Source organism: Phaseolus vulgaris, chromosome 2, assembly GCF_051622355.1.
Source record: "Phaseolus vulgaris cultivar YP4 chromosome 2, ASM5162235v1, whole genome shotgun sequence".
Taxonomy (NCBI): domain Eukaryota; kingdom Viridiplantae; phylum Streptophyta; class Magnoliopsida; order Fabales; family Fabaceae; genus Phaseolus; species Phaseolus vulgaris.
In genome coordinates this window covers 31,442,351-31,463,214 of record NC_143499.1, presented here as the reverse complement: position 1 = coordinate 31,463,214, position 20,864 = coordinate 31,442,351, and the positions used below count along the sequence as shown (strand labels likewise).

Sequence of the window (20,864 nt, the reverse complement as noted above, 5' to 3'; positions counted from 1 at the left end):
TTCACGATAACATATGTTTTAGTAATATTGTTTTAAATTTTTAAAAACTGCATTCAATTAACATAAGTAATTTCACTAGTTAATTAAATTAAGCAAACACTTTTTTTTTTACAAAAAACTAATTTAAATATATTTTATTATATTAATATTTAAATTATCCAAAATAAATATAATTTTCATATAAATAAATAATTACATTATCTTAATTTACAAAAATTAAAAACATAAAAAAAATAAAGAATAACAAAACAAAAAAATCCATGTTGACTAGCACTACTTTAAAAAAATTAAAAAAATTGAAAAAACGTACTACCAAACATAATTTCATATAAAAAAAAATTAAATGTACTACCAATCACGACTTTAACATAATTGAAAAAATTTATACAATTAAAAAAAAAACGTGCTTAGTATTACAACTTCAATAAAAAAAACTGCAATATAAAAAAATTATGATTATTTTGAAATTTATTTTTACAACCACAACTTATCCGTCTGTGATTTTTATTTTAAATTTTAAATTTATCCATTTGTTTAATATCCAATCAAAATTACATTAAAAAGACACCAATTGACTATATGGTTGTGTATTCGGGTAACTCTATGTATCCCTCAATCAAGATTTATTGTCATCAATGACCATCATGAATTAAACGGCGTATAAAATTGGGAATGACAAAGAGTTCGGGTGACTGTATGCATTCTTTAACCAACATTAAATGTCATCAATGACCATCATGAGTACAACGACATAATCAATGAGCCTTAAATGATGAACGACTATGTATGGAATAATAAATAGCTAGCAGTTATGTGACTAATCCAAAATACTTATAACAATTTACTAAGATGATACCACCTCATTAATCTATAAATATTTACTCTTTAAGAAGTAGAATTTATAAGAACTTACCATATTTGTGAGTTTTAATGATGAACGACTATGTATGGAATAATGAATAGTCAGCAGTTATTTGACTAATCCAAAATACTCATAACGGTCTACTCAAATGATACCACCTCGTTAATCTATAAATATTTAATTTTCAAGAAGTAGAATTTATAAAAACTTATCATATTTGTGTTTTTATTGACTTAAATATCAAAAAGTCTCATACATCAACTAAAAACTTATTAACTTATTTCATGAAGAAGACCGAGTACCTGTGGAGTTGCAATCCCAAACTGAATTTTGGTAGGGACACATTGGTTAAAAAATTGCACCTAAATTTCTCCAAGGATGGCATGTTATCCACGTCATTTAATGAACATGAATCGTTGGGGGAACATGATGCATATGGATGGAATAGTAATCGCCAAACACAATCATGCTTCAATCAAGAAAGCTAAACCTCTGGGTCCCACCGGATTAGAGTTTCATTGCAGTTGCCCTTTTCTTGTGTTTGCCCTTAATTTCATAACAGTACACGTAACCATACCCTAATATACATTCCCTGGATCACTTTTTCCTGAAAAATTAGGTCATCCTCATTGAAACATGAAGTTCAAGTGCTATGAAATTTAGAATGTGAAAGTACTTTCACATTTGCTGTTTTCTTAATGATTATCGTTTAGAGCTTACATCCTCTCCAATGAATTGAACGATTCAACAGGAGAAAGAAAAAAAGTATTTCATTTTGTCCTTATTTAATAAATAAATATTTATTCTAGTACTGTGTATGTGTATGTCTATGATCATATATGTCCTTGCTAGTATTTAAAAAGTTTATTTCTGTCTCCCGGTAAAATACATGCGATCTCATTAAAGAAAATCGATTATTAAATAATATAAAAGATTTGCTAAAATGAACCAAACATCTAACAGTGTCTGTATGAAATGGAGCAATAAGAAAGGGAAACGTCAATATATCCACGCATGCTGCCTAACATTTTTCTTATCTAATGTACTATTTAGACACCAAAATCAATTGCGCCACTTTCTGTAAGGAAATTGATGATCTTAGGTAAGCCCTGAAGAAGAGATTCTGGTAATCACGTAGGTGTGGCTTGGGAAGAAGGCATCACAATCACGCAAAACAAAGCGTTCAGAGGGAATGGGGCATGGATTGTCCATCAAAACTTATATTCAAGCACTCCATTTATTTTTATCCGTAACTAAAAATAAATAAATGTGATCCATTTAAAAAATATTTCAACCCTTACCATGTTCAATTGCTACTAAAACTAACTCCCTGTTAAATACTTGACATTGTCCCAACATCCTAAGAACCTATTTTAATCGAAATTATACATACTTTTGATTTTAAGCACCAATTTGAGAAAAAAAACCATTGAAGACAACTTAAAAGACATCGAAAACCAAATATTGAATTGTGTTAAAGAAAAAATTTCAGAATCATCCATAACCGCCTTAAATAAATAATTATTCCAATTCCTAAGTACCCTACCTCCGTGACTCGTTCCGTCTGGCTTTGATTAATTAATTTTCATAGTCATTACTGCACGTCACTCTATCTCCCATTCCACCTCCACTTCATGAAGTTATCTAGCAGTTAGGTAATGCCGCATGCATTTCCCTCTATATATACGCACTAGCTTCCGAGTTTAGCTGAATCACGAGATCGATTAGCTCATACTCATATATCATGGGGTACCATTCGGTGTTCATTGCTGTGTTCTTATGGAGTTCAATGGTTTGTCACAATGGATTAGCCATGATGGATGATGGGAAGTTGACGAGCTCCTCAGGCCCACCTAATTATGACTATGCAGATGCTCTTGCCAAAGCTATTTTGTTTTTTGAAGGACAACGCTCAGGGAAGTTGCCCTCAAGCCAAAGAGTGAAGTGGAGGGAAGACTCCGCTCTCTCTGATGGCAAACTTCAAAACGTGTGACTTACTAACCCTACATTGCAATAAACTAGTAATATATACACTATATATGTTTAGAACTTCAAAACGTATGACTAACTAACCCTATATGTATGTATAGAACTTAGAATTTGTTTTTCTCGCTTTTCTTATTCTGAAGTGATGTATTAATCATTTGATCTGAATGTTTTCCATTAATTGAGTTTTTGTAATGTTTCTTCCTTATGGTTAGGTTGTTTGATTTTTTAGTATAGTGAAGTTTAAGAGGTTCAGTACTATCTATGAAATTATTTATATTTATTATTTTTTAGTTGCTGATAAAAAAAAATACTTAGAGAGTGTTATGATTATATATAAGTGTTTTATACATCTTGATTAATCATATATATATATATATATATATTATCTTTTTGGCAGGTGAATTTGATGGGAGGATACTACGATGCTGGTGATAACGTGAAGTTTGGATGGCCAATGGCATTTTCTACTAGCTTATTAAGTTGGGCTGCTGTAGAGTACGAGAGTGAGATATCTTCCGTGAACCAGCTTGGTTATCTCCAAAGTGCTATCCGTTGGGGTGCAGACTTCATGTTGAGAGCACATACTTCCCCAACCACCCTCTATACACAGGCCTGTTTCTATATATAATAGCAAGAATATTGTTATCATAATCACTTGCATGCAATACAAAGTAAATTAAACCTTTTTCTAAAATAAAACTTTTACACCTAGGCTATTTTTATCTCAAAACCTAATCACATAAATAAGTAGTTGAGAAGAAAAAAGTTGCAGCAATAAATTTAAATATAATTCAACTTCATAAAATATTTATAAATTAAAATTTGTAGTTATTTATATATTATGAAATGTTTTAATAAACTCGTATGATATTTAAATGGTACATATATATGTTGCGGTGGTTATAGGTTGGAGATGGAAACGCTGATCACAATTGTTGGGAGCGCCCAGAAGACATGGATACACCAAGGACAGTCTATAAGATAGATGCTAATTCTCCAGGAACTGAAGTCGCAGCTGAGTATGCTGCTGCTCTTTCTGCCGCTTCAATTGTATTCAAGAAAATAGATGCCAAGTATTCCTCCACGTTATTAAGCCATTCAAAATCAGTAAGCAATGCATCATGATATGCATGATTTATTTTAATGTATGAATTATGATCAGAAATATATGAGATCTACTATATTCATTATTACTACAATTGAAGTTTTTTAGACACAATTTATTAACATGCATATATTGATGATGTTTTTGCGTGCAGCTGTTTGATTTTGCAGACAAGAACAGAGGTTCTTACTCCGGTTCTTGCCCATTCTACTGCTCGTACTCAGGTTACCAGGTATAAGATGCTACTATACTCTAAACGGTTAAACACTGCAACAGAATAGTTCATTAATTGACACATTACCAGAATAATTTTGAGTGGTAATGATACAATCCACATTTTTTATAAAAATCACATTACCAATCTCAATATTATTATTTTAATATTTTTTCATATCATTTAATTTTAAATTTATCTTTTATTATATATATTTATTTTTAAATCTATCTATATATTCTAAAAGTCATCAAACTATCATTTTCTTTTTCGATTAACTAACTTAAATTCTCTTAGCCTTTCCTTATTGTAGGAAGGGTTTGAGGTGTTTGTTTGTTTTTTAAGATTTTTTTTATGGGGTCGTTTGTTTGTTTCGTAGTATTATAGGGTTTTGGTAAATTAGAAGGGGTTTGGTCAATCTTATTGTGTTATGTATTGTATAAGAATTAGACTTTTGAAATAATTTATATTTATTTATTTTTTATAAAAAAAAAAAACAATTCATTAACTAAGACCGTAATTTTGGTAATGCGTACAAAAAAGGATGAACTGCTATGGGCTGCTGCTTGGCTTTACAAGGCGAGTGGAGAAAGCAAGTATCTGAGCTACATCATAAGTAACCAAGGATGGAGCCAGACAGTGTCTGAATTCAGCTGGGACAACAAATTTGTTGGGGCTCAGACATTACTAACCGAGGTCTTACATATTTAATAATACATCACAGGTATTGTTTCATTTTTTAAGGAAAGATAATAATTGCACTCATTTTCAATTTGTTTCTCCAGGAATTCTATGGTGGGAAGAAAGACTTGGCCAAGATTAAGACTGACGCTGAGTCATTTATATGCGCTGTGATGCCAGGAAGTAACTCTCGACAGATTAAAACAACTCCTGGTATAAACATATGTGTATACTTAAAACCAAATTGTTACTTATTTTTATAAAAAAACATTAAATTTAATTTTAATTATAGCTTAATTTTTTATACATTGGATGTGATTGATGTAATGAGGTTTATTGTTCACTCAGGTGGCCTTCTGTTTACCAGAGATAGTAGCAATTTGCAATATACCACAAGCTCGACCATGGTGCTATTCATTTTCTCTAGAATCCTTAACAGAAATCATATAAACGGAATCAACTGTGGCTCCTCGCATTTCACAGCGTCTCAAATTAGAGGCTTTGCGAAAACACAGGTGGAGTACATACTAGGAAAGAATCCGATGAAGATGTCGTACATGGTTGGATTTGGCAGCAAATACCCAAAGCAATTGCATCACAGAGGCTCGTCCATTCCTTCAATAAAAGTTCACCCAGCGAAGGTGGGTTGCAATGCTGGTCTCTCAGATTATTACAATTCTGCTAATCCAAATCCCAATACCCATGTGGGTGCCATTGTTGGAGGCCCCGATTCAAATGACCGTTTCAATGATGCAAGATCTGACTATTCCCACGCCGAGCCTACCACATACATCAATGCTGCTTTCGTCGCTTCAATCTCTGCTTTGCTTGCCAAAACCTAATTAAACCAAATTCATGTAATAAATCCATAAGAAATTTCACACACAAACAAAGCCACTGCATGTGAACTACCTACACGTTTAAATAATTGGCAAGGTATTTTAGGTTCAAATCACCCCATTGTTGTACTATTGTCTTTCATTAACAGTATAAATGGAAACTACACTTCTATGGGCTGTTTTACCAAGTACCAACTGCTTGCATGCTGCTTTATTTCTAGAAAAGGGAATTTGATGGATTCTCGTTGTATTCAATAGAAGGGAAAAAACTATCTTTACAGAGATAAAAGTGAAAATCTATATAAAGAAAGTTATGCAGCAAAATGGATGCTGATATATTAACACCGAGTAAAAATATACATTTCACACTTTAATAAATTAATATTTTATTTTTAATTTAAAAATATTATTATATTATTGTAAACATTATCAAATATATGTTTTTAAACTCTAAAGTATAAACAAAACTTTTCTCTCATAAAATATATTTGGGTTTGGTTCGTTGAAAGTCTTTAGTATGTGTGGTTAGGAATAAACTCGATTGACTTTTTTTCTGTTTTATTTTTATTGGTCTTGAATTTTTTCAAAAGAAATTTAGATTTTTTTTTTCTTTCATGTTTAGAACCATGTATGTATTCTCCCAATTAAAAAAGTTTTTTAGGATGGTGGAATAGCGACTGTTTTGTTTTCTTTAGGGGAATTGAGGGAGTTGTATAAAGTAAGACTTTACTATTTGGTTTTGTCGGTAATGATACTCTGAGGTTTCATGTGAGATTTGATGTGGTTGGAAAGTGAATGTTTATCTCTATATTATGTATAAAGATTGAAGGAATAAACCATATATTTTTTTGCTATTAAAAAAAAAACGAAGAAGAAATTGTCATATATCTTATAGTTGGAATGGGTCGGTGGCTAAAGGCTGAAGTCGGCGGATGGATATCTCGTTTCCATCGCAGTTAACAGCTCTTATCTGTTAAAAGGATTGAAAAATTACTTTATCGTCCTGATTTTCTTGGTCAAAGTAATTTTCAATGAAATGTCGACAAATTTGTAACAAATATTATTGTATTCAAGATCACATCTCCACCGTTCTTTTTACAATTCTTTTAATTTATAAAACTGGATTATATGACATAAAAAATGGTGGAGATTGTAAAAAATATAACATTTTATGATGTATGATTATTTAAATGTGTTTATTTTAGTTTTAAGAAAATAACATTTAGATCTGTTAAAGTTATATTAAATTATATTCACATTTTCTATTTTTAAAATATATTTATTTTTTATATTGAATTAAATAAATAATACTTATATTTTTATGCTTTAAATTAAATTATCAATATCTTTTATGATTTTGATAAGTGATATTTCTCTTCCTCATTTTATTTATAAATTTTTATTTATTTATTTTTTACGTAATAAAAAATCTTTAATTTCATACTTTAAATTTTAGCTTTTAGTTTTAATAATTTGTATTTAAATTTTAGTTAATATGATATTCTTAAATAAAATAAAAAATTACTTTTTTAACATATAAAGGACTTAGATATTAATTACTTATTAAAATTATAAGGAATATAAATGTTGTTTTATTAAAAACATAAGAGAGTAGATGCTAATTTTAAACCCAAAAGGAAACATATTATTTAGTATAATCTCAAAAAAGTTAATGCAGTTTCTCTTAAACTTTGCGGTCTTACAATACCATAAAATATTTAACACTCTAAACAAAAATATACTCTAATAATAATTAAAATAAATAATTTTCTTATTTTTGTAATTATCGCCCTTAATCGTATTAATACTTAAAAAAATTTCTTTGTTACTTTCTTTACAATTTATATTTTTCCTTAAATTTTTTTAAAATGTCGCATTAATTATTTAATATATAAATTTTATTAAACAATAAATTACACCTAATTTTGTCGACAGCATACATGATTAGTGTCCCCTCACTTGTATGCATAGGTTCAAACTATTACCGTATTTGTGTAATTTTTTCAATCACTATTATAAGTTTGAATAAATAACTTTCATGGAATGATAACTATAGATTTGAATGATGCAATCAGACATATTTGACCAGTCGACTATATTATCTTTTTGAGGGTTTATTTTTTTTTTACATTTTATTGTTTTTTTTTAAATTTTACTTCCGATTTTATAAATTAATTATTATTATAACTAATTATTTTAATTTATAAAAATTAGTTTTTTTTCTATGATTTAAATGTGATAGTAAAAACAACCAGTTTTAAATGTGATAGTAAAACGCATGCAAATTTTGGATGGTGAAACTTACAAAACAATAATAACAATAATGGAGAGTGTAAAAAGTTAAAATTATTAAATAAAAATAAAATTTAGAGACAAAAATATTAAAAATACTATTAATTTTTACATTAGTTTCTATTATCTAGATTTGATAGAAAAATCTTAATTAGTTACCAATTTATAAACTATTTATAAATAATAAAAACTAATTTAGAAACCAATAATTCTTTTAGTCTTTAAAATGATATCTAATTTAGTCACTATAGCAACTAATTATTTTTTATCTTTAAAATTGATTTTTATTTAATGATTTTCTTGTAGTGGGTTAATATATTTCATTAAAAATTTAAAGGTAAAAATGAAAATGATAAAAAATGGTTAGAAGAAGAGATGTTTCTTATTTCTCTTATGTGTGTATTACATCACTTTATCTATAGAAAATATATAGGGAGTTTCTCTTCCCAAATTACAATCTAATTAGGTAGGATACTAATCATGAGATTCTATCATTATTAAATTAATTGTATATAATTGGGTACATATCATAGCATACAATATTTGCATATAATTTGATAATTATTATTTCTTTAATACTCACCCTCGAGTTTGGTAGGGGAAGATCATTAATCCCAACTTGTGTCATAGCGTCAAAAAAGCCGTTCATTGCCTAGTACATATGAAGGACTGATTATCCCAACTTTTAATTTTTCTCGCACAATGTGGTAGTCTATCTCAATGTGTTTCGTTTTGTGCGTTTATGAAATACTGGGTTTGCTGTTATATGTGATGTTGCTTGATTGTCACATAAAAGTGGAAGAAAAATTGAGTTGGCAAGTTACATGACATCTTTAAATCATGCAACACATATCGCAACCAAACTATCTCCAAATAAGTATTGGCCATCACGCGGTACCCAAAAAAATAGAAGAACCAAAAAAATGCAATACCCAGATACTGATCTCCGACTTGTCTGACAACCTCCCCAGAGTAATAAGCTGTCAATGTTAGATTGTTTTCGAATGACAATAACAATCCTTATTCTGGTGATCCTTTGGTGTACTCGCGACATCCCAATGAGATTTTCGTGGATCCTGTATATATTGACTTAGGTCCGAACCGAAAATGCTGTCAAGTCGAGTAACCGTGAGGTATATCAGTCGTCCCACGAGTCGCCTGTATTTGACTAGATCCTTTAATAACATCGTTGGTGTGAGTTTTAGGTATATGAAACGCATATTTTCTGTGGGACATGTAAATACCAGCTTTGGAATGCGAAAATTCAATCCCTAGAAAATATTTTAGGTCTCCAAGATCTTTAATGTGAAATTGTTGTAATAGACAATCTTTAACACGCTGAATTTGTGTCATTTCCTGTCAAAAAGAATATCATCCACATAAATCAAAAGGGCAATAAATGATGAGTTATTCTATCTTGTGAATAGAGAGTAATCTGTCTTGGACTATTGAAATCCTACCGATTTAATCACATGAGAAAATGTTGAAAACCATGAGATGTTTGTTTGAGACCATAAAGGGATTTGTTGAATCAACGTGTAGAATGAAATTAAATGGAGAATGAAATTTTATTGTGCTTAAAGGAAAGGTAGCCTTGTATGTTTAGCTTTGGGACAAATACTACAATTATTATGAATGAGAATGAGATTTTTACAAATAGGGATAGGTAGTAAGGAAGATACAAGTTGTAGACACGCCGGAGAAGGATGTCTGAGGCGCTTGTGCCATTAATCAGGATCAGTCGATATTTGAAATGCGTGGGCTTGGTTTGGAGGAGGGGACATGTAGTATAAGTCTGCGTTTTGTTTACCGAGCCAATCATCCTCCCCGTAGCCAAGTGCTGCCAAACGCAAAAACGACACAACAATTTAGTGAACTGGTTATCTTATTAACGAACAACATGAAATTTAAATTAAAAGAAGAAACACAAAGAACATCCTTGAGAGTGATTTTGTCATTGAATTAATTGTGCCCGTAGATGAGATGGACGCAGTTGAGCCTCTGAACATATTAACATTTGAAATAAATGATGATGAAGTGTGTGTGAAAAATTGTGAATCCGATGCAATGTGATCGGTTGCTCCGCTATCCAAAATCCATGATTTCGTAAAAGCAAAATTAGAAGAGGAGTTATGGGCAAACAGAGCTACAGAGCTAACAAAAGTGCCACTTTTACCGTTATTATTGAGCGAGTAAATAGCTTTGCCAATTACTGAATTTGCTCGGCACTAAAGCCTTGTACGAGGTTTCTATTGAACTTGTTACTGATGCCTTCTTTGCCATACATGATTATTTAGGGGATAAAAATGGAGAGGTTGTCAGGGCACCCATAGGTGCTCTAATACCATATAAGAAAATGATAAAAAATGGTAAGAAGAAGAGATGTTTCTTATGTGTCTATAGAAAATATATAGAGTTTCTCTCCTCAAATTACAATCTAATTAGGTAGGACATGGGATTCTATCATTATTAAATTAAATTAATTGCATATAATTAGGTACAATATCATACAATGTTGCATATAATAATTATATATAATTTGATAATTATTAAAGTAGAAATAAATAAATAAATAAAATAAATGTATAATATTTTAGAAATATTTTAATCCTATTATACCTGAGAGTTGGTGAAAAAAAACAGAAAGACGGTTCCCTACAACCAAAGAGTCATACCCAAAACAACTTTAGAACTAAAATCTCTTATAAACACATCCCAAAAAAGTACAAATGACCAAGCATAATTGACCAAAGACTATATGACCAACAAAACACATCCAACATGCAAGAGTTCCCAGTTGTTACGAATAAGTAAAAGAGGAAAGTGAATGCTTCAAAATTACAAATATTCATCCTTCTCTAGCATGAGCAACATTATTGCCAAAAGATCGTTCACCAAAGAATAGGTTCAAGAAACATCATAGAGTGTTTTCTAAGCTTCAAGTGCAACATGCAACCATTCCTTCATCTCAACAAGATCAAATATAAACATCCAACATACAGACCAACAACTAAACAGACATAACATATAAGAAAATGGATATAAATACTCCTAATAGCACTTCCTGATTCTATTGAAGCACTTTATCAAATATCATGCTTAACAATTCATGCTTTTATACGTGTCATGTAAAAAACCTCTTCACCATCTATCCTAACCTGCTTAAATACTATGTTGTTTCTATGATCCCATGGTAAAGACAATTAAATTGCAAAAAAATAATTTCATGGTGAGTAAGGTGACACGATGACATGGTTAACCTTTTAAATTAATATGGACAATTAAAATATAATTTAAAAATGACCTTTTACTTGTATTAGGTCATCAAATCAGATTTTGTAAATTATTTGTTTTTGAACAAACTCGACAACTAATTTATAAACTAGTCAACTAATCTGTAGTAAAACAATCACGGCAACTAATTTATAAACTATTTAATTGGCCGGTCAAACTCTAACTTACTTCAAAAACAATACCACGCAAAATTGATCTAATCAATGGCTATCTCATTCTTAATTTTATCACTAATTGAATGTTAACGATTGAGTAAAATAACGAAGTAGTGGATTTGTTGATAATAAATGTTCGAGTAAACGCCTATTTCAGATTTTTTTTATTTTATTTTAACGATTGAGTAAAAATGTTTTTATTTTTCTTTAATTTTAAAGTAAAGCCTCAAAAAACAGACAACAAATTGTAGTATTAGTATGTGTCTGATGGATCCAATTACCAAATTTGGAGGAGAGGGAGGGAGAATTTTCATAAACGACGAGTTCAAATTTTAAGGTAGGTCAAATACATCTCTTAAATGTTGTGTTCTTCGAATACGTTTTTTTAAATATTGTGTTCTTCAAACACGTTTCTTAAATATTTTGTTCATGTTAAACATCGACATACATATATGTATTAGCGGTTCAATTATTTATTAAGTTTTTGACAATTTTAACATAATATTAATATAATTTTAAGAGAAGAAATATATTAATTTTTAAAAAAAATCAAATTTATTTTTATAAAACAAATAACAAATCATTTTGAACAATATTTTTCTGTAGTCTATGCAAGGATGCAAGTCCTTTTACCACCTTCTACAAAACCTTCCACTTTCTTAAGCTCCTTTACTGTTGAACTTTAAAACGCTCATGCTCAACTTCCAGGGCCTCCACAACCACATTTATCCTTGAAGAAAGAGTCTGCATATCATCACTATGAGTTGTTGGAGGTGCAATGGTGGAACTGCCCCTCCCTGTTCTTGAGTTTTTGCGAGTTGGGTGAGGACTATGTTCTGCGGTGTAGGTAACTATCAAAACTCCGGGATCCAAATGGCTAAGTTCCACGAATTTCCTAGCCAAACATCCTTTGGAGCTGCTGCATCTATAATAGCTTCGTGGATAGGGTGATCCCTTTATTGGTTTCTGCCCATATTTACGCCATGCCCATGGATCTGACACACCATCTACCGCGTTCATATGTTTCACCACCCTCTTCTTGTTCTGCTTCTTTTTGCTGACAAATTAACACTTGTATTATATAACATATTGAAATTTATTAAGTAATGTAGTTTACCCTCACAGCTATACCAACAACTATATCAATCATTATAAGATAGAATTTCCATCCATCCATTAATGAAATTTCATAATCTATGGTTCCCATCTCTAACAACTTTTAATGTAACGAAGCAAAATTATACATGGAACATCAATTTAAAAATTCAGTTGGATGAATAATTTACCTTTTTCTGCATGTAGATGTTTCCGTGTCGTGTAAATCTTGTGCTTGCACGTCTACTTTGTTTGATAGTTTGAGTTCTTTGACATTTTTATCTGGGATAGGTTGGGAACTTGAAATGATGGGATGAGGGTTGTGATGAACATTGGGGTAGAAAGGTTTGTAAATCTCTTCCAATTCATTAAGCACCGTTTTGGTTTCTGAGAATTCCTGAAAATCGTAAAGTAGGTCATCTGGTTCAGCACAAAAACCTTGAGAAAGAATGAGATTCGGGTTGTCCATAGTGGTGGCTGGGGCAATGGTGCATCCCACAATAGATTGCAAATCCCAAACCATTACGCGTACGTGCAAGTTCTTCCAACTGCATATCATATATATATAGGAGAAGGTAGAGATAGGGATGATTGAGTCAAAGAAGAAGATTACAAGTTTTTGGAGAAATTTCAACCATGGTTTGGCTATCTATAATCATTGTTAGTTTGTGTTTTTGAGGCTTTAAGATTTGACTAGTTGTGGGTACATAGAAGTGAAAGTGTGAAAAGCTTTTGTTCTTTTCCAGCATTTTGGTGCCACTTTCTCCTTTTGATGAGTATTGTCCTTTGTAGAATCAGAAAGATGTGTCGTGTGTGAGCACGCATGTACAAGACAATGGAATCAATCTTGCGGTTATCCGATACAAGACAACAGTGCGGGCCGACAAGGAAGAAAAATACTAATTATTCATCTGCGCTCTCTCTCTCTTTTCTTTTTCTCTCTTATTTTAATTGACACAAAAAGGTGTCCACTAATTTGGTGATGGTGCTTTTTAAAAAAAAACAAGTTGGAAGTTGAAAGTGGGAGGTGAGGTGAATAGCAATTAACATGGGCCTGCTGTGTTAGTCTGCTAGTAGTCCAGTCCAGTCCAAATTGTTGAGCTTCTTCCAATTTCTCCAAATCAAAAAATTACATGAATAAAAAATAACCATATAATGTTAAAGAAATTTGATAGCAATTTGTAAAATAAGTTATATTCCTTTTTCTGGAATGACTGTTATATATGTATTTAAACACATGAAATTGCTATCTTACTGCCATTGCGCGCCAATTATACAGTTACGGAATTCTAGAGATTTCACGCTCCGATGGAAGATCTTCAAAATTCGACGCTAAAATTCTTCTCCGATCAAGAGCTCTGTAATGCCGATATCGTCCCTCCTGCTCAGGTAATAATGCTCTTTCAACATCCATCCTTTTTTGTTTTTCTCTTTCTCTTGATCGTGCCAGTTTCGTTTTGACGCGTGCAGGTCCGAGCGAGAATTGAAGTTTCTGTACTCAATTTTCTCAAAATATTAAATGCATCTAACCCTGCCATCTCAAATTTGCCTTTGGTACGATTTCGATTAATCATAAGCTATAATCTCCCTGTTTCACTTGAATAAACTTTTAAACACTACTTTACCTTGTTCTAGTCACTGTGTTATCTTATTCTTAGCTTATTTGCTATCAGAAAACAAATATGAATATATTTCAAATTTTAGCTTAATAATCCTAAGAAACAAACAGATTCAGAGAAAATATAGCAATAGTCGAGTCATTCATGGCCTGTTGACGGAACTGTCACGTGTTTTTCTCTCCAATTCCATATCGACAAGGTCTCTGATGAGACCTATTGCAGCAAAGGCCTTTGTCAGGGGTACAGATTGCATATGCAGTTTTTTCATTTTTCTTATTCTTTTCTTTCCAATTTTTTGTGCTTTTGAGATATAAATTTAATCTTTGACTTGCAGTGTGGAAGGCGATGGAGATCTGCTATCAGATATTGCTTCAGGAAAAGCGTGTCACGCAGAGGGAGCTCTTCTACAAGCTGCTCTGTCTTTCGCCAGACCTGTTTCCTTCTCAAACGCATGTTAACAGGACTATCCAAGGTTATTACTATTGTGTCGTTTCCTTTTGGATAATCATTTATAAGAAAAAATAAAATGAAACTAGTTTTTCGTTAATACATAAATTAATTTATAGATTTCTCATTTAGTTTATCTAAATCTAATTTTAATTCATGCTTATGTTAGTTCTAACTAATGAGTAATACTATTTCGTTTATCTTGTTTTCTTTTCGTAAAATTTTAAAGTTCTAACGGGAATATCAATCTGCGCCAAACAGATCTCGTAGCATTGCTTCGGTGCAGTCGATTCAGTCTTGGAATCATGGCTTCTAGTCGAGGACTCATTTCTGGCCGTCTGACTTTGCAGGTTTCTCGTGAATCCTTCATTCGAGGATATTGCAATTTCAGTATTTTATGGCTAGGGTATTTTACACGAATTGTTTGATGAAGTATTGTAAATGATGTTTCTTGTACAGGAACCAGGCAAAGAGGTGGTTGATTGCTCTTTGTGTGGTTCTTCTGGATTTCCAATTTCTGGTGACTTGAATTTGTTAGAGAGATTGGTTCTACATGCAGATGCTCGGTACGTTATAATTGTGGAAAAGGTGAGCTTGTTAGAGGTTGTTTGGTTCATTCAAATTCCTAATTTCGCTGAACTATTGCATCATGCTATTTTGAAAGTTGAAACGTTCCGTACTTTCCCAAGGAAGAACAATACTTTTTTATACAGTAGTGTTTGGTTCTCTTTTAGCACGCAATATTTCAGCGGCTTACTGAGGATCGGTTTTTTCATCAAATTCCAAGCATTCTTATCACTGCTAAAGGTTATCCAGATATGGCCACAAGGTACCCTGTACACCAGTTTACAAGATATATAATTCAATATCTTAGAGCTCTTGCTTGATCTTAAAAGTTTGACACTATTATGTAATATATGGTACTGTTAATCCATTGATATGAGTGCTTTTAGTAACTGAAACGCCAAAGTTCAAATTCAGATTTCTTCTTTATCGGATGAATCGAGCTTTTCCAGATTTGCCAATTTTAGCTTTGGTGGATTGGTATAATTCCTTGTCTTTGTACCGATAATAACTTCCCTTTCAAAAAGATATTCTGTTCTTTTTTACGTTAAAAAATGTAACATTTTGTTCTACCCGTGTTCAAACTTATAAAGGAACCCAGCTGGATTAGCCATTCTATGCACCTTCAAATTTGGAAGTGTAGGAATGGGCCTAGAGGCATACAGATACGGTAGTTGTATAATCTCGTTATAACAAAAGTATAATAGCTCTAATGTGTTGGAAAGAAACTTAAGAAATGTTTTCATATGCATTATCTAGCTTGCAACGTCAAGTGGTTAGGACTGCGGGGGAATGATCTACCTCTGTTGCCTGACCAATCTTTCGTTCCATTGAAGCCAAAGGATCTGCAAATTGCTCAAAGCTTGATGTCCTCAGGAATATTACAGGTAAGCTATCAAAACCTCTGAATATGCCCCAACTGTATTATTTGCTTCCTCGAGTTTTGTTTAGTGATTTATGTTTATTACAATTTATTAAATTCGTTTTTTGTACAAGACATTTTGACATACGTTGCTATTGTGATTTGTACATTTGGATTGATTCCAATGATTCTGCATTATTAGATTTCCATGCAAGAAACTTCTGTGCACAATAACTGTATAAGCAAATAGGCCGTACTCAATAACTGATCTGTATAAGCATTATGTTAAAATTGATGTACATCAAGCATCATGTCCCTGAACTAACAGAAGAATATTCTGTTCAACCAAAGCGTGTTTTACTTTAACAAATGTTGTTTGACAGGATAATTACAAGGATGAAGTGGCCGTAATGATTCAGAGAGGAAGGAAAGCTGAAATTGAGGCTCTATACTTTCATGGATATGACTATTTGGGGAAGTATATAGCTAAAAAAATTGTCCAGTCCGATTACGTATAATTATACTCAATATATGTCTAAAATTGTAAAATAGAAAGCTAAATCAAAACAGGGAGGCTTTTCGGCGTAACGCAAATGTGTAAAAAGATTCTTGCTTACCAAAAATAAATGTTTGGCGGGCCCAATTTTTTTTAGTAAGATCATAAACTAGTCTATTAATATTTTTAAGAAAATATAATAGTTATTTATTTTATCTTCTTATGAATTTGGCAGATACTCTAACTAATTAGGATTTCGAATGGCCTATATTTTTATATTTTTCATATAAAATATCTGCACTATAGAAATAAATTATTTCTCTAGTTTTACTAAGATTTTTAATTTTACATTATAGTGAATAACAATTTTCTCATTTACTTTATATTTATTCTTCTTACTTGTTTACATTTCTCTTTTCTCTTTTCTCTTTACACTTGTTTTTGTTGGTATATCTCTTCATACAAGTTTTATTTATATAAAGAATAAAAGAAAAAAATTATTAAAAAACAATATGAATAATTAGTGTGTCATATTTTTAAAATACATTTAAAGTACTACAGTTTTCAAGACACTAAAATACAATAAATGGATCAATTCACAAAATGTATTAGTCATATTTTCTAATTAATTAATAAGAGATTTCCAATAATAGAAGATTTCCAACGTGCATGCACATGCTCGTGGACACAGAAAAGTGAAGAAATCGAAGTTGCAGCTGCTATGGTATTCTTTTATTTTCGTCTCTGGTTGTGTGAGGCAGATTGCTATGGTTCAGGCTGCTGGTTGGACTTGGAGTGCTTGTGCATCACAGAGTGGAGAAAGTGAAGCATGGATTTGGCATGAAAGTATATCACTATTCCAGCCATGAGCGTACCATTATTTCAGCCACAACGCGACGGTATCTCAGTGTCAAAGACGGTAACGCGACGGTATCTCAGTGTCCCAGACGGTAACGCGACGGTAGTATTGGCTGTATTTTCGAAATATCACGAAACACAATCAAAGTACTAAGGTGTTAAATCAATTTTTGCAAACACTATCAATAAGAGCTTCCAAGGTTTCTTCCGATCTAATCTACAGGTTGCAGAAACCAAAACAATGTTACTGTAAATGGGAAGCATATATCAAATCGTGTCATCACGTGGCTGAAAACCTATCAGGATCAATCCAACTTGTTTTTGAGCGTTTTCTTTAAATATAAAAATAAATCAATAAAAAAGCTTTCATGTGTACCTCATATTAATTACAATAAAGATTATCTAACATTTTTATTTTCTCTCACTTCCATTCTACAATATATAATAAGAAAATATTTTTTTTAACTAATAAAAATAAAAATAAATAAAATAATAATATATCTAGTTATTAAATAAAGTGAAAATATAATTATATTATTATAAAGGGTTGTCAAGGGGTAATATTTGGGTGTCAAAAAATATTTATTTATTAATTAATTTACAATACATTTATTATTATATTGAAAGTCAATTAAATACTTTTCTAAATTTCTTTTGCTAGAATGAAGAAAAGTTATTATATTTATGGATTGATATAAAATATTAAAAAACATGATTATATTAATAAAATTATTCCAATAAGTAATATTTATGTATGACATTTTTTAATAATTTGAGTTATATATAGATGTTTCGGGTTTTTAAATTTTACTTCTTGATAATACTTAAAGATTATTATGTTGATTAAGATATATTCTTATATTTCACTAGGTATAACATGATCATAAAAAACGTAATTTCTATTCTTAAATCTTTTCATCCTCTGATATAAGACTACAAGTGATGCGGTATTAATTCATAAATCTTTCTGATGTCTAACTCAATATTATTAATGACATATAAATAACAACATAGAACTTTGTTTGCCTTGTTATTATTTATAAATCCATTCTAATAAATAGAGATAAAAAATATAGAAATAACCAAATTTGAAAAAAAAAATATAAAGGACCAAAATTAAATCATCTTAAATTAATTAAACCTAATTTCTAAGAAAGATTCAAAGAAAGACCAAGCTAAATAAGGAGAAGTAGAATCCAATTAAGAGTCAGAGTAAAATTCAATATTCAACTCAGATAATCTCTGGAATTGTTGGTTTTATTTGTTTTTTAAACACAAAGTCTAATTTGTGGAACTGAGCCGCCCCTAAAGTCTGCCAGTAACTCGTCCTACAACTCAGAAATAACAGAGAAACATAATATAAGGGACACTGCTGTTGTGAGCCATTCACACAAACAAACTTGTGTCGTGTCTGAAATTTGTTGTTGGTTCCCATTTCAATCGAAGCTTCAATGGCTATGGCAGCAACTTCCTCTACAGCATCTTCCATCCTCCTTCCATTCACAACAAACCCCAAAACCTCTCACCTATTTGCCTCTTTCCCTTGCAAAAACAATACCCTCCTTCCCAGCCTCCGTCTCAGACACATCTCAGCCTCAACCTCAGCTTCAGCAACCCCAACCCCCTCAATCCAAGTTGACAAATCTCCAGTCTCCGCCGCTCCTTCCAAGGTTCTTCCCTTTCGGATCGGCCACGGTTTTGACCTCCATCGCTTGGAACCCGGTTACCCTCTGATCATCGGTGGGATTAACATACCCCACGAAAGAGGTTGCGAGGCCCATTCCGATGGGGACGTTCTGCTTCACTGCGTCGTCGATGCTATTTTGGGGGCGTTAGGTCTTCCTGATATAGGCCAAATATTTCCTGATAATGATCCTAAGTGGAAGGGTTGTGCCTCTTCCGTCTTCATCCATGAATCTGTGAGTATTATCCCACAAACAAGTCTTCGTTTTTCTACTTTAGTTTATCTATCACTATCTGATTCTTGTTTGGGCATTTGTTTCCGTTGTATTATTGTTGATTTGAATTCAATTCATTTCCTGGGAATAAATTAAAAGGCCTTTTTTAATTTAAATATGCAGAGTTAGAATTGAATTGGAATCTGGAATTTAAGTATGGTGTTAGGGAATGAAAGGAAGCATAATGGAATGCCGTTATTTCTTATTGTTTAAATTTTTTTAATACAACATGGAATGAAACTGTTTATACTGTTCAATTCTATCAGATAAGTACTCGTATTGCCCTCAAAAACGGTTCCTATTTTTGAATTTTTGTTGAGTTGCTTGATTTCCCACTCTGCGTTTACCTGTTTTTATTAGTTTTTGCATGCGTAGTTTTTAGAATCTGATTCGAATGATTCAACTCTGCATAATCACATATGACTCTGAATCACACAATACAGGGGTGAATTGGTTCAATACCGTCTTCGATGTGAACTACCCACTTGAATGATTCATTATTTTTCATTCTTGTCTTTCTTTCTCCAATTCTCGTTAAAGTTTTTTTATCTGTTTGAAAGTTAGATAACCTTAAATTGTTAAATGATAAGCAAATGAAGGAGCACTTTTGATCACACCCTATTCTTGGTCAACTTCTTTTTCTTTCTGAAGTTTCACATTGCACTTTCTTATGATATGTGTGCAAGTTTGGTTTGGCAATTAGAACCCCAAATTCACATTTCAGATTTGAAAAATAGAACTCATTCATAGTAGTTTCGATTCGGCATGGATGTAAAGAATGAATCCACATTTGACTTCATCCGATGCGAAATCAGTCATGCACACAATCAATTTTGCTGTCTCATTCCTTTAAAATAAATTCAGTTGTAGCTTATGATTTTGTTGTGATGCTTGTAGTTAAGCTTCTTTTATGTCACTATAGAGATTATTTGTATGATTTATTTAGTTGAAGTTATTTTTCATTGTATCTCAGAATCCTATGATTCATAATTTGATTACTTCATGTCATTTGGTTTGATATGTATTTGCTATATGATGGCTGATTGACTGTACAATGAAATGATATTTGATAAATATAAACTTTTTTACGAGGAATATGATTGAAGATAAGTTGTCCAACTGCTGGATACTTTATCTGCAACTTCTGATCTGTGTTGTGGTATTTTACAGGTTAGACTTATGCATGAGGCAGGTTATGAAATTGGAAATTTGGATGCTACATTGATACTTCAGCGGCCAAAACTGAGCCCGCACAAGGACACTATCAAAGCCAACTTATCTGCATTGCTTGGAGTGGACTCTTCTGTGGTAAATATCAAAGCAAAAACTCATGAAAAGGTAGACAGTCTTGGAGAGAATAGAAGTATAGCGGCACACACAGTGGTTCTTCTAATGAAAAAATGAGAGACAGTCTAGAAATATTGTGGAACATGATGAAACTTTAGTCTGTAGAATTCTCATAAGTTTATGTGGTTTTAGCTTGTGGTGTACTGTTTATTGTTTATCATATCAAATAATTCACCCTGTTAGCAAA

The 20,864-nt window shown here is 31.6% G+C and overlaps 4 protein-coding genes across 5 annotated transcripts; 3 read left to right on the top strand and 1 right to left on the bottom strand.

Annotated features, from left to right (window-relative positions):
- Positions 1-2,574: 2,574 nt before the first annotated feature.
- Positions 2,575-5,881, top strand: LOC137811441 (endoglucanase). The gene is made up of 7 exons (XM_068613200.2): positions 2,575-2,849; positions 3,249-3,461; positions 3,758-3,958; positions 4,111-4,188; positions 4,714-4,866; positions 4,956-5,064; positions 5,200-5,881. Exons 1-7 carry the CDS (start codon positions 2,607-2,609, stop codon positions 5,691-5,693), a joined length of 1,491 nt encoding a protein of 496 aa, XP_068469301.1. The 5' UTR covers positions 2,575-2,606; the 3' UTR covers positions 5,694-5,881.
- A 6,083-nt stretch (positions 5,882-11,964) lies between these two features.
- On the bottom strand, positions 11,965-13,050 carry LOC137809695 (putative WRKY transcription factor 29). The gene is made up of 2 exons (XM_068610790.2): positions 12,718-13,050; positions 11,965-12,488 (listed from the first exon to the last, which is right to left on the bottom strand). The coding sequence occupies exons 1-2, from the start codon at positions 13,047-13,049 to the stop codon at positions 12,101-12,103; spliced, it is 720 nt and encodes a 239-aa protein (XP_068466891.2). The 5' UTR covers position 13,050; the 3' UTR covers positions 11,965-12,100.
- A 771-nt stretch (positions 13,051-13,821) lies between these two features.
- SPO11-2 (sporulation 11-2) lies at positions 13,822-16,683 on the top strand. 2 transcript variants are annotated; one of them, XM_068613199.2, is made up of 11 exons: positions 13,822-13,915; positions 13,997-14,080; positions 14,256-14,385; positions 14,480-14,617; positions 14,854-14,942; positions 15,052-15,180; positions 15,327-15,421; positions 15,574-15,636; positions 15,750-15,826; positions 15,916-16,043; positions 16,402-16,683. In XM_068613199.2, exons 1-11 carry the CDS (start codon positions 13,835-13,837, stop codon positions 16,534-16,536), a joined length of 1,149 nt encoding a protein of 382 aa, XP_068469300.1. In that variant the 5' UTR covers positions 13,822-13,834; the 3' UTR covers positions 16,537-16,683. The 2 variants fall into 2 exon arrangements, with proteins under 2 accessions (XP_068469300.1, XP_090154708.1); XM_090298582.1 differs by lacking the exons at positions 14,256-14,385; positions 15,750-15,826; positions 15,916-16,043; positions 16,402-16,683 and having other exon boundaries at positions 13,859-13,915; positions 15,052-15,584.
- A 1,898-nt stretch (positions 16,684-18,581) lies between these two features.
- On the top strand, positions 18,582-20,864 carry ISPF (isoprenoid F). Its single transcript, XM_068613197.1, has 2 exons — positions 18,582-19,291; positions 20,501-20,864. Exons 1-2 carry the CDS (start codon positions 18,824-18,826, stop codon positions 20,732-20,734), a joined length of 702 nt encoding a protein of 233 aa, XP_068469298.1. The 5' UTR covers positions 18,582-18,823; the 3' UTR covers positions 20,735-20,864.

Excerpts from the sequence above, each read along its gene's own strand:
- LOC137811441 (XM_068613200.2), top strand. The coding sequence starts at position 2,607 with ATGGGGTACCATTCGGTGTTCATTGCTGTGTTCTTATGGAGTTCAATG. Across the intron at positions 3,462-3,757 it reads CAACCACCCTCTATACACAG|GTTGGAGATGGAAACGCTGA; the intron begins GCCTGTTTCTAT and ends CGGTGGTTATAG. Across the intron at positions 3,959-4,110 it reads TATTAAGCCATTCAAAATCA|CTGTTTGATTTTGCAGACAA; the intron begins GTAAGCAATGCA and ends TTTTGCGTGCAG.
- ISPF (XM_068613197.1), top strand. The coding sequence starts at position 18,824 with ATGGCTATGGCAGCAACTTCCTCTACAGCATCTTCCATCCTCCTTCCA. Across the intron at positions 19,292-20,500 it reads CCGTCTTCATCCATGAATCT|GTTAGACTTATGCATGAGGC; the intron begins GTGAGTATTATC and ends GGTATTTTACAG.
- LOC137809695 (XM_068610790.2), bottom strand. The coding sequence starts at position 13,049 with ATGGTTTGGGATTTGCAATCTATTGTGGGATGCACCATTGCCCCAGCC. Across the intron at positions 12,489-12,717 it reads ACATCTACATGCAGAAAAAG|CAAAAAGAAGCAGAACAAGA; the intron begins GTAAATTATTCA and ends TTAATTTGTCAG.
- SPO11-2 (XM_068613199.2), top strand. The coding sequence starts at position 13,835 with ATGGAAGATCTTCAAAATTCGACGCTAAAATTCTTCTCCGATCAAGAG. Across the intron at positions 13,916-13,996 it reads ATATCGTCCCTCCTGCTCAG|GTCCGAGCGAGAATTGAAGT; the intron begins GTAATAATGCTC and ends TGACGCGTGCAG. Across the intron at positions 14,618-14,853 it reads TGTTAACAGGACTATCCAAG|ATCTCGTAGCATTGCTTCGG; the intron begins GTTATTACTATT and ends TGCGCCAAACAG.